At 39.6% G+C, this 26563-nt stretch overlaps 1 protein-coding gene across 1 annotated transcript in view; it reads right to left on the reverse strand.

The window, feature by feature from the left end:
- Nucleotides 1-10955: 10955 nt before the first annotated feature.
- LOC120635555 (mucin-2-like) overlaps nt 10956-26563 on the reverse strand; it is a 40371-nt gene continuing 24763 nt past the window's right edge. The window contains exons 19-49 of the mRNA XM_039906570.1: nt 26146-26364; nt 25702-25920; nt 25258-25476; nt 24814-25032; nt 24370-24588; nt 23926-24144; nt 23482-23700; nt 23038-23256; nt 22595-22813; nt 22152-22370; nt 21708-21926; nt 21264-21482; nt 20820-21038; nt 20376-20594; nt 19932-20150; nt 19488-19706; nt 19044-19262; nt 18600-18818; nt 18156-18374; nt 17712-17930; nt 17276-17494; nt 16832-17050; nt 16388-16606; nt 15944-16162; nt 15500-15718; nt 15012-15230; nt 14569-14787; nt 14062-14280; nt 13619-13837; nt 12363-13394; nt 10956-11089 (exon numbers count right to left, since the gene is read on the reverse strand). Coding sequence (XP_039762504.1) covers nt 10956-11089; nt 12363-13394; nt 13619-13837; nt 14062-14280; nt 14569-14787; nt 15012-15230; nt 15500-15718; nt 15944-16162; nt 16388-16606; nt 16832-17050; nt 17276-17494; nt 17712-17930; nt 18156-18374; nt 18600-18818; nt 19044-19262; nt 19488-19706; nt 19932-20150; nt 20376-20594; nt 20820-21038; nt 21264-21482; nt 21708-21926; nt 22152-22370; nt 22595-22813; nt 23038-23256; nt 23482-23700; nt 23926-24144; nt 24370-24588; nt 24814-25032; nt 25258-25476; nt 25702-25920; nt 26146-26364 — 7517 coding nt within the window. The remainder of the gene's footprint in view (nt 11090-12362; nt 13395-13618; nt 13838-14061; nt 14281-14568; nt 14788-15011; nt 15231-15499; nt 15719-15943; nt 16163-16387; nt 16607-16831; nt 17051-17275; nt 17495-17711; nt 17931-18155; nt 18375-18599; nt 18819-19043; nt 19263-19487; nt 19707-19931; nt 20151-20375; nt 20595-20819; nt 21039-21263; nt 21483-21707; nt 21927-22151; nt 22371-22594; nt 22814-23037; nt 23257-23481; nt 23701-23925; nt 24145-24369; nt 24589-24813; nt 25033-25257; nt 25477-25701; nt 25921-26145; nt 26365-26563) is intronic.

Below are 26563 nucleotides of genomic sequence, written 5' to 3' on the forward strand. Positions count from 1 at the left end.
ATAGACAAATATGAAAAAAAAAAGTGTGCGTGTACTAGCGTACACTCGTAAGAAGTGAAACTTCTTTATGACCTTATTTTTCGAAAAATGATCTTCTATATGCAACTTTAGAGAAATTTGTTAAATAACGTTAAAATAGATTAAATTTAGCAAAAGGCTTTTATTTTCATAGACATGAATACAAATAATATAGAAATTTTACCTTTAAATAAAATTTGTATTATGTTTCTAAGACGTCCGAAGTCCTTTAAGAAGAGTACATCGCTTTTTTGCCACGGCATTTCCGTCAGATGTCACTAATTTCGGTCACGTGTCGCGCCACTGACGCCCCCAGCAGCTGTTCTGTGAACTAACTACCACAAACCAAAACAAGCCACCCTAATTTGTCATTGTTCTGTTCATAATGATGCGTATACAGAATGGTATCACCAGGAAGACATTATTTGGACTTCGGACGTCTTAGGAAACATAATACAAATTTTATTTAAAGGTAAAATTTCTATATTATGTGTTCCGGTTGACGTCCGAAGTCCTTTATGAAGAGATCTGTTTGTTATCTCCTGGTGGCTTGTAGAAACAAAAACGCAACAATGTGATAAGTACATCTTTGATTCATGATTAAAGAAAAATAAGCTTTTATTTAATGATTAATTAGTAGAATTATTTTTAGCAGTTATAGGAACTATTAACATTAGTTGCTAGATGCTAAAAATACTCAATCAAAAATAAATAATCACATACGCAATAATACAGTACACAATAATTTTAATATTCAATTTACTGTAAATTTAATTTGATACAGAGAAATGTTGAGACAGGGACTTTGTAAGCACTGTACTATTATTAATTTTTTCCCTTCTATCAATCTCTCTATGATAAAATTTCCTAAATGTATTTTCATGTCTCCAGTTTGCTTTAGATAGAATATCATTTATAGAATATTTTTCAACCCAATTTAAGGACGAAACTGCGGATCTAAAGCTACCTGGTGTAGCCTCGATACCGGCTTCTAATAAAAGCTTCTTAACCCAACCCCCAATCATAGTTGGAGTAGCTGGTTTGTATGGTTCACGAGTGGTAATGAATAAGTTAGTCATAGAAGCTCTAAAATTTTTTGATACCAAAATTAAAGTTCTGAGCCAAAAAAGTGGATCAGTATTTTTATCAGGAGAAGCCTTGAATGTCCAGCTTGATTGCTGGAATGTAGCGGAATCGGTTTTAGAACCAAATACGGGATGCAACGTTATCAAACTATCCCTATCTATAAAATGCTCTGGATCACAATGTAAAAGTGTGAGATCATGAACACGTCGACAAGATGACAACAAAAGTATTGTGGCAGTATGCTTAGATACCTCGTATAAACTATTTATTTTGGGATTTGATTCCTGTAAGTACCTAATGAGTATTCTTGCATCCCATATAGGTACTTTAGGAGGTATCGGTCTAGCCAACGACACTGCTTTTAAAATATGTTTAACTAAATTATTTGATGAAATTTTGATATTTGAAATTGTTTCACAAATAGAAGCTATTGCTGATTTATGTACAAGTATGGTACGGTAAGCTAAATTATCCGTCAAATACAATTTAGCTAGATACCTAGCTACATCTTTCGGTAACGGACGGCGAAAATCTACGTTATTTAATGAACACCATTCTGACCATCTTATCCAAATGGGGGCATATGTTTTTAGCGTAGATGTTCTCCAGCATGATAAAAGAAGTTCTCTCTCGTCATGCGACCAATTTACTGTCAATGCGTCCCACCCAAAATGAGCCAAGCTTCCAATTTCAGCGTCTTTATGTGAGATGGCGGTCGTCCCGTCACCGTGTCGACGAGTGTTTTGCCGAGGTTTCGTATCTTGACCGGACGCGTTAGTGAACGGCTCTTTAGATCCGGACGCCAGAAAGGCTTCTTCCACTTGGGGGCTATTAATATGTACCTGCCCTCTGCTGAGTTGAGGTGTTGTAGGACGCGGGGAAGAAGTCCCGGCGGAGGGAAGATCCACGCCAGTTCGTATCTCCAATAAGTGCTGAATGCGTCGTGAAAGCAGGCGTTCAAGTCGGACAAGTCTAGCGTAGCATAATTTTGCACCACGTGAGCACTTTGAGACGCGAACAGATCTATATTTGGTGTTCCCCATATTTCGAATATTTTTGAAGTTGCTCGTTCTTGTAGGTGCCATTCCGAGCCTATTTGATTGCGTGAGAGCTTGTCGGCTTCGGTATTGTACACTCCCGGAAGGTGATGTGGAAGGAGTACAATATTGAGGCTGTCCGTCAGATTGATAAGCTCTTTTGTCAAGTCTAGAAGCCGTGCTGACCTTGTTCCTCCTTCGTTCTTTATATATGACACCACGGTCTTGTTGTCGCTCTGAAGGACCACTGTTGAATTTTTGAGTGTTGAGGCCTTCGTTGAGATGGCGGCAATCACAGCGTACATTTCTTTTAAGTTGCAATGGAATTTTTGCTGTTTTCGATTCCACGTGCCTGTTATTTTGCTGTTGTTTACTAGCGCTCCCCATTGTACATCTGATGCATCTGTGATTACGTAATTTGTCGGTCTTCTCTTTGGGTGGATCGGAGTCGTCTGTATCAGATTTTCTAGCCACCATTCTAGTTCGACACGTACCTTTTTCGGAAACTGTCTGGATTTGCGTGGATGTTGACGAAGACAATTGCTGTGACGCTGGATTGTACGGCAATGCAACCTTCCCCGGTGGGTGACGAAGGTAGCGAAGTTGAGATACCCTAGGAGGCGTTGCGCCTGCTTGAGGGTCCAACTGCCGGATGCTAGGAGAGAGATCAGAATCTGACGAACTTTTGTTATCTTGTCTAGGGGTAAGGACTTTACGTTGAGGTCCGTGTCCCATTTTACCCCCAAATATTCGAGCGATCTGCTTGGTGTTGTGATCGATTTCTCGATATTGACACACCAACCCAAGTTGGTTAAGAATTGGATAGCTAGTTGAACGTGAGTTCTCAGAATCTTCTCGGACTGGTGGACAATAAGATAGTCGTCCAAATACACCACTAGGCGGAGGCCTGTGTCGCGTAATACTTGGGCCGTCCAATTTGTCACAGAAGCGAACATTCTTGGTGCTACCGCTAAACCAAATGGCAGGCAAGTCATCTGTAGCAACTGACCTTTGTAACTGATACGTAAATAACGTCGGTGATCTTCCTTTATCGGAATATGGTAGTAGGCCTGGCTTAAATCGAGCTTGACCATCCAATCGCCCGGTTGTAAAAACTTTGGCATTTGATGGTGATGAAAAAGACGAAAATGTTTCGGTAACATGTAACGATTTAAAGCCTTCAGATTGAAGATGACTCTGCTCTTTCCATTGTTCTTGGGTATTATAAATAATGGGGAAATGAATGATGCCGTCGGCGGGGCTGGTTCTAATACCTGATTTTTGATCATCCACTGAATTTCTAAAGTCATGCTTTGGGAAGATGGAGTTTGAAATTTTTTTAAAACATCCGAAGTTGGAAGAACTAAAGGAGGAGCTTGATTGAAGGGAATTCAGGCGCCCGATATTAGCTTTAAAATAGTTTTGTGTGGCTTGAAATGCACCCACTTGTCTCGATAAAGTTTGAGACAGCCGCCCGAAAACCTTGTCGAGTCATCTTCTTGAATTTCTATTTTTGAATCCGCTCTCTTTTTGCCCCCCCTTTTTTCTTCCTATCGGAAGAGTCAATATTTCTTTTTCTATTTTTTCCTGGTTTACCCTTGGCTTGTTGAGGGCGAAAGGAATTTTCTGCAGATGTGGATGGTACTGGGGATTTTTGACGTGCCCGTGAATTGCGCGCTTCAGCATTTTGCTTTTGTAATTTATCAATACCTTCAATTTTTTGTAGATATTGTAACAAATCCGATGGACTAAACATGTATTCCGAAGAAGGGGGTATTTTTTCTAAATCTTCACGAATGTACTTTCCCTTTAAGCCCTTTAAAAGTTGCTTACGGCGTAATTCCAAAATTTCGGCTCGTTTTCCACATATTATTTGGAAAATATCATGTGATATACCCTTATAGTTAGATTCGTTGCCAAATAACTGCTTTAACTTATCGTACACAGAAGTTGAAGTTATTTGTGTGTCAGATTTAGTCGACCAATCCATTATGGATTGCAAGGCTTCATTTAGCAACTCATTTTGGGCCAGAAATGCATTCGATAATGCCGCAAAACTACGTTCCATTTGGAACCATCTAACAGGGCTGAAGGGATCTTCAAAACGCCTTAACTCCTCATTTACTTTTAACTCCGTGAAAGCGGGAGACGCCACATACTTTTTCTGTACTTCATTATATCGTACGGCATTCCAATCAGTGGAATTAAATCTTTGCATAGCGGATATCTTATCAACTCGTTCCGGTTTAGCCTTTGAGACGGTTGGTTCTTTAATTGATACAATAAGTTCAGAAATATCCTCTATTTTCCCAGGCGGTCGTGAAAAGGGATCCTGTAATACACTAGTATTTGCCTCAGTAGGGCTAACATATTGCCTAGTAGTTGAATTTGGTTCTGGCATTGCCAATTGGGCACACAAAATATTATTAACTTGACTCACCAATTGTTGAGAAAGCAACTCAAACCTCCGTTCCAATTCCTCTGAGGCAGAATGCGAGCGGCTGCGGCGCTCTGGGCCGCTACGCCGCCGTTTTTTCGGTGGCGTTGGCGGTCCTTCTGATGATGAATCTTCACTTTCACTCGACGTTAAATTCTCAGACCGAACTATATTGTCGGTCGCCGGTGGCGCGGGAATATTATCCATTTTACAATACTTAATTACTTCACGAAAAACCAAAATTATTATTTAATTTTAATTTTAATTTTAAAAACTTTTTACTTCTATCTCAAAAGTTTTAGAGAAAATGTTATAATAAAACATCTAACGAACTTGCGTGGTCGAAAGACGACGCAACAATGACAAATTAGGGTGGCTTGTTTTGGTTTGTGGTAGTTAGTTCACAGAACAGCTGTTGGGGGCGTCAGTGGCGCGACACGTGACCGTAATTAGTGACATCTGACGGAAATGCCGTGGCAAAAAAGCGATGTACTCTTCTTAAAGGACTTCGGACGTCAACCGGAACACATAATACAATTATTTCATTTTGCCTCATCATTTTACCTTATTACTACGAAAATTATTTCATCATTTCATTGATTATTTCTATCATTGTTATCGTTATTATATATTTTTGTTAATAATGGCTTATGGTAACTGAAATCCCTATCCCTATCCCTATCCAGTGGCGTGCACAGGGTTTTTGGACAGGGTATGCATAAAGAAGGCAGATGCCATAAAATGGAACAATCCTTCGCATTATATAGTTATACAAAAAAAAATGTGTGCGTGTACTAGCGTACACTAGTAAGAAGTGAAACTTCTTTATGACGTTATTTTTCAAAAAATAATTCACTATATGCAACTTTACAGAAATTGGTTAAATAAAGTTAAATTAGATAAAGTTTAATAAAAGGCTTTTATTATCATAGACATAAATACAAATTCTACAATTATTTCATTTTAGCTTATACAAATACAAAGATTATTATTGAATTTCATTAATTGTAATAGAATTATTACATTTTAATAAAATTATTAAATTTTTTTTTTTTTTTTCTATAACTTTCAATCGAACTTTGGTGATTTAGATATTATTTTCATCGGAGACTTACGTCAATTACCTCTCGTTCGCGCTACTCCTATCTACAAGCAACCTAAGCAGACTATTGTTGTACCAATATTATGGCGAAATCTGAAATTTTATGAACTAGACCAAGTTATGCGTCAAGCAAATCAACAGTTCTCGTCAATACTTACAAAAATCGGGAGAGGTGAACGTCTTAATGAAAGTGAAATATCTATCATTGAATGCCGTTTTTATTCCGTAGAAGAAGCTGCAACTAAGTGTCCTCAAGGTATACGATTATTTAATACAAATTACGCAGTCACTGAGTATAATAATCGAATATTAAACTCTTATTCAGAAAAAATAATTTCAACTGCTAATGATGTTTATAGTGGATGTACTACCAAGGATCAAGATACTTATGTGCACCAAAAACTACATAAAATGTCCTTGATTGATACAAATGGGTTGCCTTACATTTTTATTTTTATATTTTTATATATTCATAGAACTTGTTTCAGTCAACTGTCAAGATATTTTGTAGGAACTCTTTGAGGAGTCTTGAGTTTTGTTTACAAAAAAGATGGCGCGTAACGGAAAAATGTCACGCGTAACGAAAAAATGTTACACTAAATTTTTTTCCAACCCCGATAAAGAAGTTTCACTTCAAAAATTTAGGGTATGCAGAGCTTTTGTGCTTGTATGAAGTGTACGCCACTGTCCCTATCCCTACTATCCCTACTGCCCTACTAATACTATAAATGTCAATGTAAGTTTGTTTGTTACGCTTTCACGCAAAAACTACGTAACTGATCCTCATAAAACTTTGTACACATATTCTTGGAATTGTAAGAAGTAATATAGGATAATTTTTATCACGACATTAAGATCGGTTCCTTTGGGAGAGGGGATGAAGTCTTTGACGATTTTACACCATAACTCCGACAAATTATAACCGATTTAAATAATTACTTTTGTTCTATTGAGGTTATAATATCTATTTAATTTTGCCCAAACTTTGTGTAGATCTGATGAATATGGTTGTAGATAGAGGACAGAACTCCTGAGCGGACAGCAGCAAACCCCTCATTTAAGGCTTAGCGATACTTTAAATTTTTTTAGAACTAAAACTTAATTGAATGCCTCATCAAAAAACAAAATCACACGCAGACGAAGTCGCGGGCAACAGCTAGTATGTAATATATTGTTTACATTCCACAAAATTTAGTAACCGAGTAAAAACTCCATCAATTGTCTGCATGTAAAATCATCGGTGTTTTATCATTATTTTTACCGAGTAAAGAGGCACCTCCACTTGTGTATGACTACAATGAATGGTGAAGAATATTAATAATATCGTCCAACTTCTGATCAGGAGATACAGATAGTGCAACGATCAAAATTTTCATCCCATTTTCCACTTGCCATTGAGCCATACATAAATCACCAAATGCTGAAGCTTGACCCATGAAAGTCAGGAGAAAGAACAGAAAAATCAATTGTGGAAGTTACAATGTTGACAAAATCATTAGAATTATGATATATTCCTACACCTCCTGCTCTCGTATTCAGCCGTTTAAATTTTGCGATGCATTTGAAGTTAGTGATGTTTACTTCACTGTCATTGTACAGTCATGTTTCAGATTTTAGACTTTGACAATTGAAAGTGAAAATTGACAAGAAAAATATGGCGCGTAACGAAAAAATATCACGCGTAACCGAAAACCGAAAATAATAATAACGTTTTCATGCCAAAAATAATTGAATCTGCTCTGTTTTGGATGTTATCGTGTTTTTGAACTAATTTAAGGTCTTAAAAATATCATATATTTTTTTTCAAGTACAAATATCACCATTTCAAAGATACAGTCAAAGTCAAAAATATCTATATTCAAGTAAGCCATAGGTGAAACTTTTGATGCGTACATTACATCAGAAGTATACTACACGGTAGTGAGATAATGGATTTTCGTAAACTTAAAACTAAAGCTTTGAGGGTTCCAAACGCGTCCTGGTCTAAGAAGAAGCGCACAACAAAATCAGGCGGGTTTTTTTTTTTGGTATCACCATCTCACAATGTCATTTAAAATTATTAGAAGAGCAACCTGGTTAGAGCAATAATTCACGCCCAAGCTTGTTTATCGATTACGTAGTCCTTTATACTTTAATATGACTTTTCTACTTATATGCTTACGTCAGTGGCTTGAAAACCCCCTTTTGCACATTTGTAATAAGTCTGGGCTTTCAGACAGTTGTGGAATAATATTATGTAATCCTCCATTTTGTGGCGGCGGCCATCTTGGACCGATTTTGATCAAACATAGCAAAGAAAACTATCGACTCATACTTCGTTCAAGCAAAAAACAAAGATATAAAAATCGGTTCATTTATTCGGCCAGTAAGATTCCACATAAAAGAAATAAAATACAAAAATGAAAGCCTAACAAAATTCATAGTTTCTGGATTTCCTCTGGCCTGAGCTGGTGGCTGTGGTTACCACCCTGCCGACAACAACGTGCTCGGTGCCGCTAAGGGAATTAGCGCTCTGCTACCATGTTAGACTGTACCATCACTTTGCCATCCAATTCCCGCGGGTGTCGTACGAGGCGACTAAGGGAATCCTCCATCCAAACAGAGAACGGACAGCAGCGTCTTCTAAGCTGGCTAAATCTTTTGATCGGCTAAATCTTTTGATCAAAGAAATGTGCATTAATAAAGCGTCCATGTAAAAACTTCAACCATTCACTTTCCATATGGTATCCCGGTCAGAAGTTTTAAGTACACCCTATTTCTGCAACCCAGTATTGCCATTTCTCACAATGTAACATTAAAATTCCGCGTCATATGTCTCACAAACAAACCCTTCGGTTTCTCCAAAGAGGTTATAGCCTGGGCGCAAAACAAAAAAAAACACGCTTTTCTTTTCTGTTTCCTTACACTGTTATTCATTTATATTTAATAGAATTTTTAACACTATTCTCAATTTGAAATTATTAAAATTTATTTTAAATTTTTTAGTAAAATTTTCTATAAAAGCCGGGCACGTCGTGGGTGAGCTGAAATACTCACTCACTCCTTACCCTTTGTAGGGACAAAGGGTAGGGCCCCGCTGAGGTGCTCCTCCAAAACGTCTGGAAGCCGAAAAGAGCCGGCACAGGAGAGCATAGAAATGGAAACTGAATGCCAGGGCGCCATCTAGAGTTTCTCCATGCCAATCTAAACCACTGCACCCGTGCGCAGGACCTCTTGATGCAACACATGGCGGAGTGGCGGATTCATGTGGTGACGGCTGCCGAGCCCTACTTTGTCCCCCAGGGTTGAGCTCAGTCAAACTGGGCTGGGGATACTGAGGGCTTGGTGATGCCACCATGGCGGGGACCTCTCGCTGCCCAGCTAGCCATGCTGAGCAACGAGAGCGCTTTAGTAGCCGTGGCCGACTTCTGCTAGGACGTGTTTGCAGAAGGAGGCCGCGGAGCGGGTGCGTGAAGAGACTCCAGACGCGCATCCTCTCCGGCGTAGACTAGTAGGAAGAAGACGGCGGCAATTTGCCGCTCGCCAGCTTCTCTTGGGAGGCGGCGGCGATCACTACACAGGCCTTTCTACGATCTGAGGGGGGGTTCAAGCTGTCCTGATCCCCTCCTCGCTAGCGCGGGAGCCCCAACAATCGGTTTGGGTGGTTGGTAGACGTCCGGGAGGTATACAACGGATTTCCTGGGCGTCTAACAAAGCCAACAATAGGGACATGCCGTGGTAGTTTTTAGTTCGGGTATACCCCCTTTAGGGGGGGGGGGGGGGGAGTCTCACATAACCTCCGTCCTGCCCAAGGGTCGGAGGTAGCAATAAAGCTTTCACGTCACGTCACGTCAAGTCTGCTTATAAACTGGACGTACTTTCAATAATTTTATTGGTTTTAACGGAAGATATGTAAAGAGTACAAGTAGTAGTAGGGCTTTTTGTGACAGAGCTCGTCCGAGGAAGTACTTCAACATGCTTTTCATTTCTGCCGTTAACCAGCATTTTTCTATGCTGTGTTTCAGTCTGCTGCCGTTATAATTACAGGCACATGAGGAATAACACCTATGCCTCAGTTGACGGACACAGGGCGGCACGTTGCAGGACCCTTAGTACAAGATTTGCACGCTCGCAATCGAACAGTCGTTTTCGAGTATTACCATACTTAAACATCAGAATAAAACCTTATGTTAGTAGGATCTTATGTCTATTGGTTTAAAGCTCAATCTTGCCTGCAATTCTTCAGCTAGGGCTTTTGGCGCGCAATCGAGGAGTCCTTTTTACATGTCAAAGTGTGTAATGTACCTTATTTTACTGGCTTTAGAGTCGCAAATCATATAATTCTGATTTTTGTTTAACATGTTTTGCCAAAAGCCCTAGCTGAAGAATTGCAGGCAAGATTGAGCTTTCGTGTTTTCGTGCGGGAATAATTAAAAATTTGACTTAAATGGATTTTATTAGCTAGGATTAGGATTAAAGCTAAAATATTCTTTAGCGTGGACTTTTGACGGAACGGAACGGAACGAATAAAAAAATTATTCTACTTGTAAGATGATGAGAAGACAGAGTTTGATATGCGTAAAGGATTCCACGATTGCGAGTGAGAAAATATTGTCCTAAGGATACAAGATTATTTGCGATCTCCGAAATCACCTGCAATGTAGCAATTGATGGGCATATACGTGCAATCCGTCGCTGTCGAGGGATTCCCAAGCGACTGTTCGTTTATGGACCCCATAGACACTAGAAATTTTCTGACGTCGTCACCTTGTCGCCGCGAACGAGACTCAGAACACACCAATTGTTATTTCCTTTTAGAACACATTACTAGACTAGTTACTACTAACTAGACTTTATTGCATTTTTTATTTTAAACGACATTGCCTTTTACGTTCTATAACAGCTAGAGTACGCCGTTGTGAAAAACAGTAATGTATGACTCCCAGCGCGTAGTATTTTCACTTCGAACTTTTAGTAGTACTGGCTGTTCTACTAAAAGAGAAAACCTCGTCGTACGATGCAACGGCTCCACCGTTGCATCGTACGACGAGGTTTTCTGTACTCGCGCTAAAGGGCTTTTCTAGTTTCTCTTTATTAAGATTTCTATCTATTAATAAAACAAAACAAAATTGTATGCTCATCGTTTATTTGTTTTTGGTTCAATTTTACAAAAATTGAATTTTCTTAATGCTCGTTTATATACATATTGTTATATTATAATTTGATTATAAAGTATAAAATGGGTATATTCGTATATCGCGTTAATTCAGTCGCTCTTTCTTTTCTTCTTTTGAACTCAATTCATACTGGCCTCGTATTTGAAACGATTTCTCATTTCCAAGGGCATATCCTCGAATCTGCTGAAGCATATGCAAATCCTACTCTTCCCTGGCGAGTTGGGGTAGAACCCTGGCAGGAATGGGTAACGACCTGTGAGATTTAAAACATCATTAATTTCAATCTATATAACATAAAATTTAATGAATTAAAGAAAAGCAGGGTAAACTTTGGGCACTGCAGATAGAAGTGAGAACAAATCTATGTACAAATATACACAGTAGACATTTAAGTTGTAGTAAAGTGTTTTTTGACACAGCTTATTTCCGCTGAGCGGCATTGTTGCAAGCTGTGTTCCGGTCATATCTACGTCTCAGGTTAATGGACACAAGGCAGCACTTTGCGCGGATGTGTTCCTTTAATGGCAATGGTTTTACACTTAACAGAAGCAAACCGTTTGCAGAAGAAACACAAGTAGGGAGAAACGTAAAAATAGAAATAGGGAGAAATGGGGAATTGGAAATAGGGAAAAATGGGGAAATTCAAATACGGGGAGAGGAAGCCAGCGGAGCCGGTGTTCATCGAGGTTTCAGTGGGAAAAGGTAGGACAGAGCTGGACTGGATTGTGCTTTCGACACTTTGAAATCGATAAAACCGTGCGTAGGCTATCTGTTCGGTCCATGAAATATTAACTAAGTATAAATTCCGGTCACATCTACGTCTCAGGTTAATGGACACAAGGCAGCTCTTTGCGCGGATGTGTTCCTTTAATGGCGATGGTTTTACACTTAACAGAAGCAAACCGTTTGCAGAAGAAACACAAGTAGGGAGAAACGTAAAAATAGAAATAGGGAGAAATGGGGAATTGGAAATAGGGAAAAATGGGGAAATTCAAATACGGAGAGAGGAAGCCAGCGAAGTGATCGATGTGGACGACGAAGCGGAGCCGGTATTCATCGAGGTTTCAGTGGGAAAAGGTAGGACAGAGCTGGACAGGGTTGTGCTTTCGACACTTTGAAATTGATAAAACCGTGCGTAGGCTATCTGTTCGGTCCATGAAATATTAACTAAGTATAAAAAAAATGGGAAGCGTGCGATGGTGATGACGAGAGTTTCAAACTTTTTGTTCACCCAAAAAGCACAGATACAAATATATATACTTACGACAATACACACATCCCCATCTAGCCCCAAAGTAAGCGCAGCTTGTGTTATGAGTACTACGATAACTGATGAATATTTTTATGAATAATACACATAAATACTTATAATATACAAATAAACACCCGGACACTGAAAACATTAATGTTTATCACACAAAAAATTGTCCAGTTGTGGGAATCGAACCCAGCCTTGACTCAGAAAGCAGGGTCGCTGCCCACTTCGCCAATCGGCCGTCACGATGATGATAGTTCATTTCACTTACTGTTAGCGGAGGAAGGTTTTCCAATAGATGATGCTCCCTTTGAACATGGCTGCTTTTGTTCGTTGGGTTTAACGGCTGGTAGTCCTTGTCCTTTATTTTCTATTGTTGGTTTCTCAACCTGTTGATTTCCTTTTGTCGGTTTCTCAACCTGTTGATTTTCCTTTGTTGGTTTCTCAACCTGTTGATTTTCTTTAGTTGGTTTCACGACCTGTTGATTTTTTTTTGTTGGTTTCTTAACCTGTTGATTTCCTTCAGTTGGTTTCTCAACCTGTTGATTTTCCTTTGTTGGTTTCTCAACCTGTTGATTTCCTTTGGTTGGTTTCACGACCTGTTGATTTCCTTTTGTTGGTTTCACGACCTGTTGATTTTCCTTTGTTGGTTTCTCGACCTGTTGATTTTCCTTTGTTGGTTTCTCAACCTGTTGATTTCCTTTAGTTGCTTTCTCAACCTGCTGATTTTCCTTTGTTGGTTTCTCAACCTGCTGATTTCCTTTAGTTGGTTTCACGACCTGTTGATTTTCCTTTGTTGGTTTCTCAACCTGTGGATTTTCCTTTGTTGGTTTCTCAACCTGTTGATTTCCTTTAGTTGGTTTTTCGACCTGTTGATTGCCTTTTGTTGGTTTCTCGATCTGTTGATTTTCCTTTGTTGGTTTCTGAACCTGTTGAATTCCTTTAGTTGGTTTCTCAACCTGTTGATTTCCTTTTGTTGGTTTCTCAACCTGTTGATTTTCCTTTGTTGGTTTCAAAACCTGTTGATTTCCTATAGATGGTTTCTCAACCTGTTGATTTTCCTTTGTTGGTTTCTCAACCTGTTGATTTCCTTTAGTTGGTTTCACGACCTGTTGATTTTCCTTGGTTGGTTCCTCAACCCGTTTTGGTCCTTTTGGTGAATCATTCTTGCCTGGCTTTGTCGTTGTGATAGAGACATCATCGGTGTTAACATTTTTGGTATACTGGTCATCAATTGTGGTTCTTTCGGTAGACTTTACATCGGTTTTAGTGTTCTTATATTCAGTTGTTGAACTGCCGGTATCTGCAAATGAATGTATAATATTAAATGTCTTTATTGAGTAAAAGCAAGAATAAACCTTGATTAGTGACATAAAGGGAGCAACTAAGGGATCGTCGTCATAATTACAGCAACAAACGGACGTCCACTGCAGTTTGTCGGTCCTCAGGTGCGAACCTTCTCATGACGACAGACCCGTACTAGTAATTGACAGTTATTAAGGATAACAAACTATTTTTTAGACTTACTGCCTCCCTGAGGTTGATTCCTTGGTCCCTTGGTGGGTGTTGATTTAGGGCCTGACTGTTTTGGTCCTTTTGGTGAATCATTCTTGCCTGGCTTTGTCGTTGTGATAGAGACTTCATCGGTGTTAACATTTTTGGTATTCTGGTCATCAATTGTGGTTCTTTCGGTAGACTTTACATCGGTTTTAGTGTTCTTATATTCAGTTGTTGTACTGCCGGTATCTGCAAATGAATGTATAATATTAAATGTCTTTATTGAGTAAAAGCAATAATAAACCGTGATTAGTGACATAAAGGGAGCAACTAAGAGATCGTCGTCATAATTACGGCAACAAACGGACGTCCACTGCAGTTTGTCGGTCCTCAGGTGCAAACCTTCTCATGACGACAGACCCGTACTAGTAATTGACAGTTATTAAGGATAACAAACTATTTTTTAGACTTACTGCCTCCCTGAGGTTGATTCCTTGGTCCCTTGGTGGGTGTTGATTTAGGGCCTGACGGTTTTGGTCCTTTTGGTGTTTCATTTTGGCCTGGCTTTGTCGTTGTGATAGAGACATCATCGGTGTTAACATTTTTGGTATTCTGGTCATCAATTGTGGTTCTTTCGGAAGACTTTACATCGGTTTTAGTGTTCTTATATTCAGTTGTTGTACTGCCGGTATCTGCAAATGAATGTATTATATTTAGTATATTTATTGACAAAATGCATGGTTATACCGTGATAAGTATCAAGAACGGAGAAATTAAGGGATCGTCGTCATAATCACAGCGACGTGTAATGTAATGACGCAATAAGGTGCATGGTGTTTAATTCCTGCTTGACAGATATTAAACGACGAACGGACGTCCACTGCAGTTTGTCGGTCCTCAGGTGCGAACCTTCTCATGTCGACAGACCCGTACTAGTAATTGACAGTTATTAAGGATAACAAACTATTTTTTAGACTTACTGCCTCCCTGAGGTTGATTTCTCGGTCCCTTGGTGGGTGATGATTTAGGGCCTGACTGTTTTGGTCCTTTTGGTATTTCATTTTGGCCTGGCTTTGTCGTTCTGATAAAGACATCTTCGGTGTTAACATTTTTGGTATTCTGGTCATCAATTGTGGTTCTTTCGGTAGACTTTACATCGGTTTTAGTGTTCTTATATTCAGTTGTTGTACTGCCGGTATCTGCAAATGAATGTATAATATTAAATGTCTTTATTGAGTAAAAGCAAGAATAAACCGTGATTAGTGACATAAAGGGAGCAACTAAGGGATCGTCGTCATAATTACGGCAACAAACGGACGTCCACTGCAGTTTGTCGGTCCTCAGGTGCGAACCTTCTCATGACGACAGACCCGTACTAGTAATTGACAGTTATTAAGGATAACAAACTATTTTTTAGACTTACTGCCTCCCTGAGGTTGATTCCTTGGTCCCTTGGTGGGTGTTGATTTAGGGCCTGACTGTTTTGTTCCTTTTGGTGTTTCATTTTGGCCTGGCTTTGTCGTTGTGATAAAGACATCATCGGTGTTAACATTTTTGGTATTCTGGTCATCAATTGTGGTTCTTTCGGAAGACTTTACATCGGTTTTAGTGTTCTTATATTCAGTTGTTGTACTGCCGGTATCTGAAAATGAACGTATAATATTAAATGTCTTTATTGAGTAAAAGCAAGAATAAACCTTGATTAGTGACATAAAGGGAGCAACTAAGGGATCGTCTTCATAATTACAGCGAAACATAAAGGGAGCAACTAAGAGATCGTCTTCATAATTACAGCGAAAACGGACGTCCACTGCAGTTCTTTGGTCCTCAGGTGCGAAACCTTTTCATGACGACAGACCTCTACTAGTAATTAACAGTCCTTTAGGAATGCAAAATATGTTTTAGACTTACTGCCTCCCTGAGGTTGATTCCTTGGTCCCTTGGTGGGTGTTGATTTAGGGCCTGACTGTTTTGGTCCTTTTGGTGTTTCATTTTGGCCTGGCTTTGTCGTTCTGATAGAGACATCTTCGGTGTTAACATTTTTGGTATTCTGGTCATCAATTGTGGTTCTTTCGGTAGACTTTACATCGGTTTTAGTGTTCTTATATTCAGTTGTTGTACTGCCGGTATCTGCAAATGAATGTATAATATTTAGTATATTTATTGACAAAATGCATGGTTATACCGTGATAAGTATCATGAACGGAGGAATTAAGAGATCGTCGTCATAATCACAGCGACGAACGGACGTCCACTGCAGTTCTTTGGTCCTCAGGTGCGAAACCTTTTCATGACGACAGACCCCTACTAGTTATTAACAGTCCTTTAGGAATGCAATATATTTTTTAGACTTACTGCCTCCTTTAGGTTGATTTCTCGGTCCCTTGGTGGGTGATGATTTAGGGCCTGACAGTTTTGGTCCTTTTGGTGTTTCTTTTTGGCCTGGCTTTGTCGTTCTGATAGAGACATCTTCGGTGTTAACATTTTTGGTATTCTGGTCATCAATTGTGGTTCTTTCGGTAGACTTTACATCGGTTTTAGTGTTCTTATATTCAGTTGTTGTACTGCCGGTATCTGAAAATGAACGTATAATATTAAATGTCTTTATTAAGTAAAAGCAAGAATAAACCTTGATTAGTGACATAAAGGGAGCAACTAAGGGATCGTCTTCATAATTACAGCGAAGAACGGACGTCCCCTGCAGTTCTTTGGTCCTCAGGTGCGAAACCTTTTCATGACGATAGACCCCAACTAGTAATTAACGGTCCTTTAGGAATGCAAAATATGTTTTAGACTTACTGCCTCCCTGAGGTTGATTCCTTGGTCCCTTGGTGGGTGTTGATTTAGGGCCCGACTGTTTTGGTCCTTTTGGTGTTTCATTTTGGCCTGGCTTTGTCGTTTTGATAGAGACATCTTCGGTGTTAACATTTTTGGTATTCTGGTCATCAATTGTGGTTCTTTCGGTAGACTTTACATCGGTTTTAGTGTTCTTATATTCAGTTGTTGTACTGCCGGTATCTGAAAATGAACGTATAATATTAAATGTCTTTATTGAGTAAAAGCAAGAATAAACCTTGATAAGTGACATAAAGGGAGCAACTAAGGGATCGTCTTCATAATTACAGCGAAGAACGGACGTCCCCTGCAGTTCTTTGGTCCTCAGGTGCGAAACCTTTTCATGACGATAGACCCCAACTAGTAATTAACAGTCCTTTAGGAATGCAAAATATGTTTTAGACTTACTGCCTCCCTGAGGTTGATTCCTTGGTCCCTTGGTGGGTGTTGATTTAGGGCCTGACTGTTTTGGTCCTTTTGGTGTTTCATTTTGGCCTGGCTTTGTCGTTCTGATAAAGACATCTTCGGTGTTAACATTTTTGGTATTCTGGTCATCAATTGTGGTTCTTTCGGTAGACTTTACATCGGTTTTAGTGTTCTTATATTCAGTTGTTGTACTGCCGGTATCTGCAAATGAATGTATTATATTTAGTATATTTATTGACAAAATGCATGGTTATACCGTGATAAGTATCATGAACGGAGGAATTAAGGGATCGTCGTCATAATCACAGCGACGAACGGACGTCCACTGCAGTTCTTTGGTCCTCAGGTGCGAAACCTTTTCATGACGACAGACCCCTACTAGTTATTAACAGTCCTTTAGGAATGCAATATATTTTTTAGACTTACTGCCTCCTTTAGGTTGATTTCTCGGTCCCTTGGTGGGTGATGATTTAGGGCCTGACTGTTTTGGTCCTTTTGGTGTTTCTTTTTGGCCTGGCTTTGTCGTTCTGATAGAGACATCTTCGGTGTTAACATTTTTGGTATTCTGGTCATCAATTGTGGTTCTTTCGGTAGACTTTACATCGGTTTTAGTGTTCTTATATTCAGTTGTTGTACTGCCGGTATCTGAAAATGAACGTATAATATTAAATGTCTTTATTAAGTAAAAGCAAGAATAAACCTTGATTAGTGACATAAAGGGAGCAACTAAGGGATCGTCTTCATAATTACAGCGAAGAACGGACGTCCCCTGCAGTTCTTTGGTGCGAAACCTTTTCATGACGATAGACCCCAACTAGTAATTAACAGTCCTTTAGGAATGCAAAATATGTTTTAGACTTACTGCCTCCCTGAGGTTGATTCCTTGGTCCCTTGGTGGGTGTTGATTTAGGGCCCGACTGTTTTGGTCCTTTTGGTGTTTCATTTTGGCCTGGCTTTGTCGTTTTGATAGAGACATCTTCGGTGTTAACATTTTTGGTATTCTGGTCATCAATTGTGGTTCTTTCGGTAGACTTTACATCGGTTTTAGTGTTCTTATATTCAGTTGTTGTACTGCCGGTATCTGAAAATGAACGTATAATATTAAATGTCTTTATTGAGTAAAAGCAAGAATAAACCTTGATAAGTGACATAAAGGGAGCAACTAAGGGATCGTCTTCATAATTACAGCGAAGAACGGACGTCCCCTGCAGTTCTTTGGTCCTCAGGTGCGAAACCTTTTCATGACGATAGACCCCAACTAGTAATTAACAGTCCTTTAGGAATGCAAAATATGTTTTAGACTTACTGCCTCCCTGAGGTTGATTCCTTGGTCCCTTGGTGGGTGTTGATTTAGGGCCCGACTGTTTTGGTCCTTTTGGTGTTTCATTTTGGCCTGGCTTTGTCGTTTTGATAGAGACATCTTCGGTGTTAACATTTTTGGTATTCTGGTCATCAATTGTGGTTCTTTCGGTAGACTTTACATCGGTTTTAGTGTTCTTATATTCAGTTGTTGTACTGCCGGTATCTGAAAATGAACGTATAATATTAAATGTCTTTATTGAGTAAAAGCAAGAATAAACCTTGATAAGTGACATATAGGGAGCAACTAAGGGATCGTCTTCATAATTACAGCTAAGAACGGACGTCCCCTGCAGTTCTTTGGTCCTCAGGTGCGAAACCTTTTCATGACGATAGACCCCTACTAGTAATTAACAGTCCTTTAGGAATGCAAAATATGTTTTAGACTTACTGCCTCCCTGAGGTTGATTCCTTGGTCCCTTGGTGGGTGTTGATTTAGGGCCCGACTGTTTTGGTCCTTTTGGTGTTTCATTTTGGCCTGGCTTTGTCGTTCTGATAGAGACATCTTCGGTGTTAACATTTTTGGTATTCTGGTCATCAATTGTGGTTCTTTCGGTAGACTTTACATCGGTTTTAGTGTTCTTATATTCAGTTGTTGTACTGTCGGTATCTGAAAATGAACGTATAATATTAAATGTCTTTATTGAGTAAAAGCAAGAATAAACCTTGATTAGTGACATCAAGGGAGCAACTAAGGGATCGTCTTCATAATTACAGCGAAGAACGGACGTCCACTGCAGTTCTTTGGTCCTCAGGTGCGAAACCTTTTCATGACGGTAGACCCCTACTAGTAATTGACAGTCCTTTAGGGATGCAAAATATTTTTTTGACTTACTGCCTCCCTGAGGTTGATTCCTTGGTCCCTTGGTGGGTGTTGATTTAGGGCCTGACGGTTTTGGTCCTTTTGGTGAATCATTCTTGCCTGGCTTTGTCGTTGTGATAGAGACATCATTGGTGTTAACATTTTTAGTATTCTGGTCATCAATTGTGGTTCTTTCGGTAGACTTTACATCGGTTTTAGTGTTCTTATATTCAGTTGTTGTACTGCCGGTATCTGCAAATGAATGTATAATATTAAATGTCTTTATTGAGTAAAAGCAAGAATAAACCTTGATTAGTGACATAAAGGGAGCAACTAAGGGATCGTCTTCATAATTACAGCGAAGAACGGACGTCCACTGCAGTTCTTTGGTCCTCAGGTGCGAAACCTTTTCATGACGATAGACCCCTACTAGTAATTGACAGTCCTTTAGGGATGCAAAATATTTTTTAGACTTACTGCCTCCCTGAGGTTGATTCCTTGGTCCCTTGGTGGGTGTTGATTTAGGGCCTGACTGTTTTGGTCCTTTTGGTGAATCATTCTTGCCTGGCTTTGTCGTTGTGATAGAGACATCATCGGTGTTAACATTTTTGGTATTCTGGTCATCAATTGTGGTTCTTTCGGTAGACTTTACATCGGTTTTAGTGTTCTTATATTCAGTTGTTGTACTGCCGGTATCTGAAAATGAACGTATAATATTAAATGTCTTTATTGAGTAAAAGCAAGAATAAACCTTGATTAGTGACATAAAGGGAGCAACTGAGGGATCGTCGTCATAATTACAGCAACAAACGGACGTCCACTGCAGTTTGCCGGTCCTCAGGTGCGAAACCTTTTCATGACGATAGACCCCTACTAGTAATTGACAGTCCTTTAGGGATGCAAAATATTTTTTAGACTTACTGCCTCCCTGAGGTTGATTCCTTGGTCCCTTGGTGGGTGTTGATTTAGGGCCTGACGGTTTTGGTCCTTTTGGTGAATCATTCTTGCCTGGCTTTGTCGTTGTGATAGAGACATCATTGGTGTTAACATTTTTGGTATTCTGGTCATCAATTGTGGTTCTTTCGGTAGACTTTACATCGGTTTTAGTGTTCTTATATTCAGTTGTTGTACTGCCGGTATCTGAAAATGAACGTATAATATTAAATGTCTTTATTGAGTGAAAGCAAGAATAAACCTTGATTAGTGACATAAAGGGAGCAACTAAGGGATCGTCTTCATAATCACAGCGACGAACTGACGTCCACTGCAGTTCTTTGGTCCTCAGGTGCGAAACCTTTTCATGACGACAGACCTCTACTAGTAATTAACAGTCCTTTAGGAATGTAAAATATTTTTTAGACTTACTGCCTCCTTTAGGTTGATTTCTCGGTCCTTTGGTGGGTGATGATTTAGGGCCTGACTGTTTTGGTCCTTTTGGTGTTTCATTTTGGCCTGGCTTTGTCGTTCTGATAGAGACATCTTCGGTGTTAACATTTTTGGTATTCTGGTCATCAATTGTGGTTCTTTCGGTAGACTTTACATCGGTTTTAGTGTTCTTATATTCAGTTGTTGTACTGCCGGTATCTGAAAATGAACGTATAATATTAAATGTCTTTATTGAGTGAAAGCAAGAATAAACCTTGATTAGTGACATAAAGGGAGCAACTAAGGGATCGTCTTCATAATTACAGCGAAGACCGGACGTCCCCTGCAGTTCTTTGGTCCTCAGGTGCGAAACCTTTTCATGACGATAGACCCCAACTAGTAATTAACAGTCCTTTAGGAATGCAAAATATGTTTTAGACTTACTGCCTCCTTGAGGTTGATTCCTTGGTCCCTTGGTGGGTGATGATTTAGGGCCTGACTGTTTTGGTCCTTTTGGTGAATCATTCTTGCCTGGCTTTGTCGTTGTGATAGAGACATCTTCTGTGTTAACATTTTTGGTATTCTGGTCATCAATTGTGGTTCTTTCGGTAGACTTTACATCGGTTTTAGTGTTCTTATATTCAGTTGTTGTACTGCCGGTATCTGCAAATGAATGTATAATATTAAATGTCTTTATTGAGTAAAAGCAAGAATAAACCTTGATTAGTGACATAAAGGGAGCAACTAAGGGATCGTCTTCATAATTACAGCGAAGAACGGACGTCCACTGCAGTTCTTTGGTCCTCAGGTGCGAAACCTTTTCATGACGATAGACCCCTACTAGTAATTGACAGTCCTTTAGGGATGCAAAATATTTTTTAGACTTACTGCCTCCTTGAGGTTGATTCCTTGGTCCCTTGGTGGGTGATGATTTAGGGCCTGACTGTTTTGGTCCTTTTGGTGAATCATTCTTGCCTGGCTTTGTCGTTGTGATAGAGACATCTTCGGTGTTAACATTTTTGGTATTCTGGTCATCAATTGTGGTTCTTTCGGTAGACTTTACATCGGTTTTAGTGTTCTTATATTCAGTTGTTGTACTGCCGGTATCTGCAAATGAATGTATAATATTAAATGTCTTTATTGAGTAAAAGCAAGAATAAACCTTGATTAGTGACATAAAGGGAGCAACTAAGGGATCGTCGTCATAATTACAGCGAAGAACGGACGTCCACTGCAGTTTGCCGGTCCTCAGGTGCGAAACCTTTTCATGACGACAGACCTCTACTAGTAATTAACAGTCCTTTAGGAATGCAAAATATTTTTTAGGCTTACTGCCTCCTTTAGGTTGATTTCCCGGTCCCTTGGTGGGTGTTGATTTAGGGCCTGACGGTTTTGGTCCTTTTGGTGAATCATTCTTGCCTGGCTTTGTCGTTGTGATAGAGACATCATTGGTGTTAACATTTTTGGTATTCTGGTCATCAGTTGTGGTTCTTTCGGTAGACTTTACATCGGTTTTAGTGTTCTTATATTCAGTTGTTGTACTGCCGGTATCTGAAAATGAACGTATAAAATTAAATGTCTTTATTGAGTAAAAGCAAGAATAAACCTTGATTAGTGACATAAAGGGAGCAACTAAGGGATCGTCTTCATAATTACAGCGAAGAACGGACGTCCACTGCAGTTCTTTGGTCCTCAGGTGCGAAACCTTTTCATGACGATAGACCCCTACTAGTAATTGACAGTCCTTTAGGGATGCAAAATATTTTTTAGACTTACTGCCTCCCTGAGGTTGATTCCTTGGTCCCTTGGTGGGTGTTGATTTAGGGCCTGACGGTTTTGGTCCTTTTGGTGAATCATTCTTGCCTGGCTTTGTCGTTGTGATAGAGACATCATTGGTGTTAACATTTTTGGTATTCTGGTCATCAATTGTGGTTCTTTCGGTAGACTTTACATCGGTTTTAGTGTTCTTATATTCAGTTGTTGTACTGCCGGTATCTGAAAATGAACGTATAATATTAAATGTCTTTATTGAGTGAAAGCAAGAATAAACCTTGATTAGTGACATAAAGGGAGCAACTAAGGGATCGTCTTCATAATCACAGCGACGAACTGACGTCCACTGCAGTTCTTTGGTCCTCAGGTGCGAAACCTTTTCATGACGATGACCCCTACTAGTAATTAACAGTCCTTTAGGTATGCAAAATATGTTTTAGACTTACTGCCTCCCTGAGGTTGATTCTTTGGTCCCTTGGTGGGTGTTGATTTAGGGCCTGACTGTTTTGGTCCTTTTGGTGAATCATTCTTGCCTGACTTTGTCGTTGTGATAGAGACATCATTGGTGTTAACATTTTTGGTATTCTGGTCATCAATTGTGGTTCTTTCGGTAGACTTTACATCGGTTTTAGTGTTCTTATATTCAGTTGTTGTACTGCCGGTATCTGCAAATGAATGTATAATATTAAATGTCTTTATTGAGTAAAAGCAAGAATAAACCTTGATTAGTGACATAAAGGAAGCAACTAAGGGATCGTCGTCATAATTACAGCGAAGAACGGACGTCCACTGCAGTTTGCCGGTCCTCAGGTGCGAAACCTTTTCATGACGATGACCCCTACTAGTAATTAACAGTCCTTTAGGGATGCAAAATATGTTTTAGACTTACTGCCTCCCTGAGGTTGATTCTTTGGTCCCTTGGTGGGTGTTGATTTAGGGCCTGACTGTTTTGGTCCTTTTGGTGAATCATTCTTGCCTGGCTTTGTCGTTGTGATAGAGACATCATTGGTGTTAACATTTTTGGTATTCTGGTCATCAATTGTGGTTCTTTCGGTAGACTTTACATCGGTTTTAGTGTTCTTATATTCAGTTGTTGTACTGCCGGTATCTGCAAATGAATGTATAATATTAAATGTCTTTATTGAGTAAAAGCAAGAATAAACCTTGATTAGTGACATAAAGGGAGCAACTGAGGGATCGTCGTCATAATTACAGCAACAAACGGACGTCCACTGCAGTTTGCCGGTCCTCAGGTGCGAAACCTTTTCATGACGATAGACCCCTACTAGTAATTGACAATCCTTTAGGGATGCAAAATATTTTTTAGACTTACTGCCTCCCTGAGGTTGATTCCTTGGTCCCTTGGTGGGTGTTGATTTAGGGCCTGACGGTTTTGGTCCTTTTGGTGAATGATTCTTGCCTGGCTTTGTCGTTGTGATAGAGACATCATTGGTGTTAACATTTTTGGTATTCTGGTCATCAATTGTGGTTCTTTCGGTAGACTTTACATCGGTTTTAGTGTTCTTATATTCAGTTGTTGTACTGCCGGTATCTGCAAATGAATGTATAATATTAAATGTCTTTATTGAGTAAAAGCAAGAATAAACCTTGATTAGTGACATAAAGGGAGCAACTAAGGGATCGTCTTCATAATTACAGCGAAGAACGGACGTCCACTGCAGTTTGCCGGTCCTCAGGTGCGAAACCTTTTCATGACGATAGACCCCTACTAGTAATTAACAGTCCTTTAGGGATGCAAAATATGTTTTAGACTTACTGCCTCCCTGAGGTTGATTCTTTGGTCCCTTGGTGGGTGTTGATTTAGGACCTGACTGTTTTGGTCCTTTTGGTGAATCATTCTTGCCTGGCTTTGTCGTTGTGATAGAGACATCATTGGTGTTAACATTTTTGGTATTCTGGTCATCAATTGTGGTTCTTTCGGTAGACTTTGCATCGGTTTTAGTGTTCTTATATTCAGTTGTTGTACTGCCGGTATCTGAAAATGAACGTTTAATATTAAATGTCTTTATTGAGTAAAAGCAAGAATAAACCTTGATTAGTGACATAAAGGGAGCAACTAAGGGATCGTCTTCATAATTACAGCGAAGAACGGACGTCCACTGCAGTTCTTTGGTCCTCAGGTGCGAAACCTTTTCATGACGATAGACCCCTACTAGTAATTAACAGTCCTTTAGGAATGCAAAATATGTTTTAGACTTACTGCCTCCCTGAGGTTGATTCCTTGGTCCCTTGGTGGGTGTTGATTTAGGGCCTGACGGTTTTGGTCCTTTTGGTGAATCATTCTTGCCTGGCTTTGTCGTTGTGATAGAGACATCATTGGTGTTAACATTTTTGGTATTCTGGTCATCAATTGTGGTTCTTTCGGTAGACTTTACATCGGTTTTAGTGTTCTTATATTCAGTTGTTGTACTGCCGGTATCTGCAAATGAATGTATAATATTAAATGTCTTTATTGAGTAAAAGCAAGAATAAACCTTGATTAGTGACATAAAGGGAGCTACTGAGGGATCGTCGTCATAATTACAGCAACTAACGGACGTCCACTGCAGTTTTTTGGTCCTCAGGTGCGAAACCTTTTCATGACGATAGACCCCTACTAGTAATTGACAGTCCTTTAGGGATGCAAAATATTTTTTAGACTTACTGCCTCCCTGAGGTTGATTCCTCGGTCCCTTGGTGGGTGTTGATTTAGGGCCTGACAGTTTTGGTCCTTTTGGTGAATCATTCTTGCCTGGCTTTGTCGTTGTGATAGAGACATCATTGGTGTTAACATTTTTGGTATTCTGGTCATCAATTGTGGTTCTTTCGGTAGACTTTACATCGGTTTTAGTGTTCTTATATTCAGTTGTTGTACTGCCGGTATCTGAAAATGAACGTATAATATTAAATGTCTTTATTGAGTAAAAGCAAGAATAAACCTTGATTAGTGACATAAAGGGAGCAACTAAGGGATCGTCTTCATAATTACAGCGAAGAACGGACGTCCACTGCAGTTCTTTGGTCCTCAGGTGCGAAACCTTTTCATGACGATAGACCCCTACTAGTAATTAACAGTCCTTTAGGAATGCAAAATATGTTTTAGACTTACTGCCTCCCTGAGGTTGATTCCTTGGTCCCTTGGTGGGTGTTGATTTAGGGCCTGACGGTTTTGGTCCTTTTGGTGAATCATTCTTGCCTGGCTTTGTCGTTGTGATAGAGACATCATTGGTGTTAACATTTTTGGTATTCTGGTCATCAATTGTGGTTCTTTCGGTAGACTTTACATCGGTTTTAGTGTTCTTATATTCAGTTGTTGTACTGCCGGTATCTGAAAATGAACGTATAATATTAAATGTCTTTATTGAGTAAAAGCAAGAATAAACCTTGATTAGTGACATAAAGGGAGCAACTAAGGGATCGTCTTCATAATTACAGCGAAGAACGGACGTCCACTGCAGTTTGCCGGTCCTCAGGTGCGAAACCTTTTCATGACGATAGACCCCTACTAGTAATTAACAGTCCTTTAGGAATGCAAAATATGTTTTAGACTTACTGCCTCCCTGAGGTTGATTCCTTGGTCCCTTGGTGGGTGTTGATTTAGGGCCTGACGGTTTTGGTCCTTTTGGTGAATGATTCTTGCCTGGCTTTGTCGTTGTGATAGAGACATCATTGGTGTTAACATTTTTGGTATTCTGGTCATCAATTGTGGTTCTTTCGGTAGACTTTACATCGGTTTTAGTGTTCTTATATTCAGTTGTTGTACTGCCGGTATCTGAAAATGAACGTATAATATTAAATGTCTTTATTGAGTAAAAGCAAGAATAAACCTTGATTAGTGACATAAAGGGAGCAACTAAGGGATCGTCTTCATAATCACAGCGACGAACGGACGTCCACTGCAGTTCTTTGGTCCTCAGGTGCGAAACCTTTTCATGACGACAGACCCCTACTAGTAATTAACAGTCCTTTAGGAATGCAAAATATGTTTTAGACTTACTGCCTCCTTTAGGTTGATTTCTCGGTCCCTTGGTGGGTGATGATTTAGGGCCTGACTGTTTTGGTCCTTTTGGTGTTTCATTTTGGCCTGGCTTTGTCGTTCTGATAGAGACATCTTCGGTGTTAACATTTTTGGTATTCTGGTCATCAATTGTGGTTCTTTCGGTAGACTTTACATCGGTTTTAGTGTTCTTATATTCAGTTGTTGTACTGCCGGTATCTGCAAATGAATGTATAATATTAAATGTCTTTATTGAGTAAAAGCAAGAATAAACCTTGATTAGTGACATAAAGGGAGCAACTGAGGGATCGTCGTCATAATTACAGCAACAAACGGACGTCCACTGCAGTTTGCCGGTCCTCAGGTGCGAAACCTTTTCATGACGATAGACCCCTACTAGTAATTGACAGTCCTTTAG

This window comes from Pararge aegeria, chromosome 27 (genome assembly GCF_905163445.1).
Source record: "Pararge aegeria chromosome 27, ilParAegt1.1, whole genome shotgun sequence".
NCBI classification, from domain to species: Eukaryota; Metazoa; Arthropoda; class Insecta; order Lepidoptera; family Nymphalidae; genus Pararge; species Pararge aegeria.